The sequence below is a fragment of the Eimeria mitis genome, genomic scaffold (genome assembly GCF_000499745.2).
Source record: "Eimeria mitis Houghton genomic scaffold, Emh_scaff2750, whole genome shotgun sequence".
Classification (NCBI taxonomy): Eukaryota; Apicomplexa; class Conoidasida; order Eucoccidiorida; family Eimeriidae; genus Eimeria; species Eimeria mitis.
Window position 1 is genome coordinate 1,885 of NW_013571094.1, and position 5,412 is coordinate 7,296.

Sequence of the window (5,412 nt, forward strand, 5' to 3'; positions counted from 1 at the left end):
GCAGCATGCGCAGCTGTCTCCTTCAATGAAACTCATCGGGTGGGCGAACTCGGCTGTTTTTCCCCTAGCGCGTAGTAACATACTAGGCGACAGAGCAGAAGGATATTGCTGGACCATGCCTCATATAACTCTTTCACTTCGTGGACTGATTGTGGTATTCCGTATCCTTGTCTTGCTACTGCAGCCCACTTCGCCGCCTGAGCTGCTCTGAAGAGCAACTGAGGATGCAGTATCTACGGCGGCGGGAAGGGGAAATTTCCCGTCAGCGGCGCAACGCAGAAGGATCGTGTGAAACCGACCCAGCTCAGTAGGTGGCACCTCTTTACACGACCTCAGAAGGACTGGGCAATCCGTGCGATTCCTTCCCTTCTGCCTTGATTGTAGTGACTTGGCGACTATATATTATATGGTAACATACAGAATCTCTGAAACTTCATTTGTGTTTGCGCTTTGCCGTCAGTGGTTTGCGCGCGGCATCAGAGCNCATACAGAATCTCTGAAACTTCATTTGTGTTTGCGCTTTGCCGTCAGTGGTTTGCGCGCGGCATCAGAGCTGCTTCGCGTGGATGTTTTGCAAACAGCTATAAACTACCGGTGAGCCATTGTTCCTTGCAGTTGTCGCCTAGCGACACCACGCTTACTTGAAAGAATATTCTGGAACACCTACGACGCCTGTTTTTTTGCTGGCAAGCGTGCAGTGATGTTACCTCAAGGGATGGATAACGTGTTTACAGGGCGATATTCGGTTCAACGGATGGGCGATTGTCGGCTTGGCTGGCGGAGCAGGTGCACTGGTTTGTTAAATTACTCGATAAAGAGCTTCTGCAACGCACAGAGATATCAGAGCCAGTTGATGGTGATTCCATAGGAGCAAGAGCGTCACTTGATCTTGCAGCGGTTGAAGCAGGCGTGACGCAGAAGAACGTGCGACCCGTACCAAAATTCAGAGTGGGATTATTGGATCTCGCCACGATACTCAGACAAGTGCATACTGCGGCAACAGCATTTCGCCGAGTGCAGTGCTACTTCTTCCCCGTAGCGGCCCTCACATTTGACCGCTACGTTGTCGCAATGCATCGAAGAAGACTTGAAGAGATTGCTGCGGCCTTCGCGCGGGTGAGGTAACAAAGATTTCATCAGATGAACTGTTAAAATGTGGTGATTGCGAAGGTGGCTTGAGCTGTATGGGTGCTGAGTGGCGTGACTGCTTACAGAGTATCGACGAGTACGACTGCGTGCCGTCAACGGCTCATCTAAGCCTGCTGGGGACCTCGCCTTGGTTCCAATCGTGCCTCTCTGCCAACCGTAGCTGCGTCTTCCTACTGCGGCATGCACCCCTATCAAATCTCTACAACAGCATACTCGAAGTAGCCAATGCCTTCCAGGAGTGCCCTATTTCCACAACAGCCCCCGTCGTTGTCAGCTTGATAGAAAGCCTTTTGGCTTTCTGCATACGCAAGCTGATTTCCGTGAAGCCGGGGAGGCGCGAGAACTTCGAAGCAGAGATAAATGCGATTGAGCAACGTTTAGTTCAAAAGGACGACGGACGTGAAGGCAGCGTAACCCAAGCGGAATTCTTCGTTTTGTGCGACATATTCGCTACTGTACTGCTTCCGGCAGTCGCACAGCAACTTTCGTCGACTTTTCCTCTACCGACAGGCTTGGCTACTGAGGTAAGTGCTCATGGAAGACTCAGTTTACGACGATGTGCACTGCGGATGCTCGGATGGGCAGCCAATCGGCTGAAGAGGTGCTTTCTTGCTCCCTGTCTGTTCAGGAATTGCGGTCGCTGATGGCGAGTGCAGACCTCTGTCGCAGTCCAAACCCGTTCACGGATGCATGCTCCGCTCGCGACGAGCAGCCCACGGGTCTTGATAGTCCCACGGACACTTTACCCGTTGTTCCGTGACAAAGGATCCTTGTATTTCTCCCTGAAGTCAACGAGCAACTGCGTTACCGCTGCGCTCATTGCAGTGTCTCCAGACACGCAGACTTACCTGTTGTACAGTTTTACTTTTTACCGAGTTCGCTGTCCAGTCTGAGGACTCGCGGCATCTAGCGACCTGCTACTGTGCTGGTGGGAGCGAAAGGTACTCCCAATTTCGGGCACTGTCAGACAACGCTAAGTAAGGAAAACTTTTAAATCATTTTGTTGGAAAAAAAGGAAACTCAACGCAAGGGGTATCAAACATGCCCAACGGCAGCCTCTGCGATCACCGCCGCCTGTTAGTTCAGAAAAACCACGTTATACGCTGCCGGCATATGACCAGGGAAAACTGTGACAGAACATCTACTCAACGACGAGGACCTTCAATAGGTTCGACCAGCCAGCAACCTCCTCCTTCATGCCATGGACCGCAACAACGCTCTCGCCTTCGCTGACCAGCTGCATCTCCTTGGCAGCAGAAAGCGCATTTTTGATCAACTGATCCGTTCCCTGGAAGGACGGCACCAGGAGAGTTGTGACGCCTCTATTAACCTGCAGGTGCTTGATGGTTTCTTCCGAAGCACTGAGAGCCAAGATTGGCTGCATTGGCCTATACTTAGCGATCAGCCGGGCAGTGCGGCCTGTTTCGGTGAGTGCAAGGATAAGTGACGCGTTGATAGATTGAGCTGTCTCCACAGCAGCGCGTGCCACAGCTTCCTGGGTATCGATGGGACTCATGGTAGCCTGGCAAGTGGCCCTGAAGACCTGCTGATAATCAATGCAGCCTTCGGCCTCGAAGCAGACACGAGACATAACCGTAACCGCCTGTGCAGGGAAGCTTCCGTTTGCTGTCTCGCCAGAGAGCATGACACAGTCCGTACCGTCCAGAACGGCATTTGCCACATCAGCGGCCTCAGCACGAGTGGGTCGCGGGTTCTTCGTCATCGACTCTAACATCTGAGTAGCCGTGATCACAGGCTTTCCAGCCACGTTGCATCTGAGAAACAACATGGAAAAGTCAACACTCAAGCCCTTCAATCGTCGCAGAAGAGCCAAGCACATACACGCCTAGTTCAACTGCCCCTACAATTCCCGTGACAAGCGAAGAGTCTGAAATGCAAAAACTCACTTTGAAATCATCATCTTCTGGGCAAGGAAGACCTTTTCAGGAGGAATTTCCATTCCTAAATCACCTCTAGCGATCATAATACCATCGGCCTCCTGCAGAATTTCGTCGAAGTTCAGCAAACCCTCGACGTTTTCAATCTTGGGAATAATCTTGATGTTGCGTCCCTTGGTGCCAAGAATGCTGCGGATGTAGCGCACATCATCTGCAGATTGTACGAAGGAAGCCGCGATGAAGTTGCAGCCCATGGGTATGCCAAAGTTCAAGATATCATTCTTATCCTTTTCACCAATTACAGGCAAGTCAACCTTCACACCAGGAAGGTTCATGTTCTTTTTGTTGCCGATTGTCGCAGGATTCATCACCCTCGTCATGACGTAATCCGTCCCGCATTCAACAACCTCCACAGAAAGTGAACCATCAGCAATGAGGATAGTATTTCCTGAATAAAGAACATAAACAACAATAGCCATACGGCGGGGGGAAAATGGCGTTTTATGTGTGCATGCATCCAACAACGTAACTGCCTGCACCCAGCTTATCGACGCGCACAGCACCACATACCTGGCTTGACCGAGGTGGGAAGCTTCTGATAGGAGCAGGCAATGCAGCTCTTGTTGCCGACAAAGCTGTAGTCCGTGACAATCTTAAGCATATCACCAGCGTTGAGCTCGATCGGCTTNTTACTTGAAGTTATACTCGTGTCGTATAAGGGACCACAGACGCTCACCTCCAGCATACCGGTTCTGATCTCCGGCCCCTTGGTGTCCAGGAGCAAGGCAACGCGTTTCCCCGGGCGCTGCTTAAGAGCCTCTTGTAAGTTCTTTACCACGCGTCCGTGAGTTTCGTGATCACCATGCGAGAAGTTAAGACGGCACACGTTCATCCCTGCGTCAATGAGCTGTACCAACTTGTCCACGTCCCAGCAGCTTGGGCCCATCGTGCACACAATTTTAGTGCGGTGTGCACTAAAATCATCATCTTCGTGGTGCTCTAGAATCTGAGACATGCGGATGTTGGTGCTCTTGCCCAACAACTGCATCATAACGGAGCTTGCGCTCACCAGACGCAGCAGCCGACCGGAGCTGTCCGGGGCAGCGATAACCTGGGAGTGTGAGGGATTCGCCATTTTCGTGAGTGGCGAGCCGACGAGCCGTAACAAGCGGGAACCTGCAGCAAAACACACCCGCTGAAATATAAAATATCTCTCATTGGTCCCCGAAAAGAGGGGATGAGCCACGCTGCAACGGGGGGAGCACAGCTCGGGGGGAACAGACAAGGCCCAGGAGGATTAGCAGCCCTAATCAAATGGCTTACTTCTCTACAAATCGGTTAAGCTTTTTGCGCGTTCTAAATGTAAGAACCAAGCGAACAAGACACACCCTTGTTGCTTTCCCTATGCGCCTAGCTGTTCGAGCAGTGTGCGGGCTACAGGTGCGGGTGTAGTGCGCCTGGCCCAGCTTGGCACCTACATGAGTCTGCGACCGGTTGAGTCAAATTGATTTATAAACAATATNTGCGCCTGGCCCAGCTTGGCACCTACATGAGTCTGCGACCGGTTGAGTCAAATTGATTTATAAACAATATGCCCGGGTTATTATTAACATTACCAAAATACTCTATAACCTTTCAAAACAACCGATAGACCAGTTGTGTGTTACGTAAAAACTCCATTGCTACCCCACAGCCCTTGTACTGAACAGCGGGCAATGCTGTTACTACGTACGTATACTAAGTCAACCCTACTGGGCTTAAACTGTACGTCTACTCTCTAAACTCAGCATAGCTCTACTATTATGGCCTAAATATTTAAGTAATCGTCGTTACAACATATACGAGTCCAATAATCTTTAAGAGGAAATCCCTGAATCATAAATCTGATGCCGACTTTGCCGTGTGTAAGTCTCTCCGCCGCCTCGTCAGTCTCATAGCCAGACCCCAACCTATGGTGGCTGCGGAGCTTTCTTAACTAGGTTACTTTAAATTTTTATATAAAGTATTACCACTCAACATTGCTAGTATAATACTTGTTCTATTTCATCTAACGAGGCCTCTGGAGGCTCACTCCATTGTAGTGTGCAGTACAACTCTCCTGCACGGATGTAGCGAGGTCTGCCGACACAACACAGGAGCCCTCACTTGGCCTTGGTAGGTTGGGTGTAAGCAATTGCAAACGTTCTATACGTGCAGTCAGAGGTAACGTGTTCACTAAAGGACGCATCGTTGGAGAATCCTTGTGTGCACGCGTGAGGCTGGCTCGTTTCACCAGCCGCAGCGAGATGCAACGCAACCGCATCTAAGGCTGCCTCGCCCCCGCAACATCCAGGCCCTGAGCTCAACGCCGAGGAGGCCTGAGGAC

The 5,412-nt window shown here is 51.0% G+C and overlaps 2 protein-coding genes across 2 annotated transcripts in view; one reads left to right on the forward strand and one right to left on the reverse strand.

The window, feature by feature from the left end:
- Positions 1–1,909, forward strand: part of EMH_0058180 (uncharacterized protein) — a gene marked incomplete at both ends in the record, with an annotated part of 2,520 nt that extends 611 nt beyond the window's left edge. The window contains 5 exon segments of the mRNA XM_013497557.1: positions 461–481; positions 485–594; positions 735–1,116; positions 1,215–1,673; positions 1,778–1,909. Coding sequence (XP_013353011.1) covers positions 461–481; positions 485–594; positions 735–1,116; positions 1,215–1,673; positions 1,778–1,909 — 1,104 coding nt within the window.
- A 381-nt stretch (positions 1,910–2,290) lies between these two features.
- EMH_0058190 (pyruvate kinase, putative) lies at positions 2,291–4,182 on the reverse strand (the record flags this gene model as incomplete). Its single annotated transcript, XM_013497558.1, is given in 4 exon segments — positions 2,291–2,924; positions 3,057–3,495; positions 3,618–3,733; positions 3,737–4,182. Coding segments are annotated over 4 exon segments (1,635 nt in total).
- Between the last annotated feature and the right edge of the window lie 1,230 nt (positions 4,183–5,412).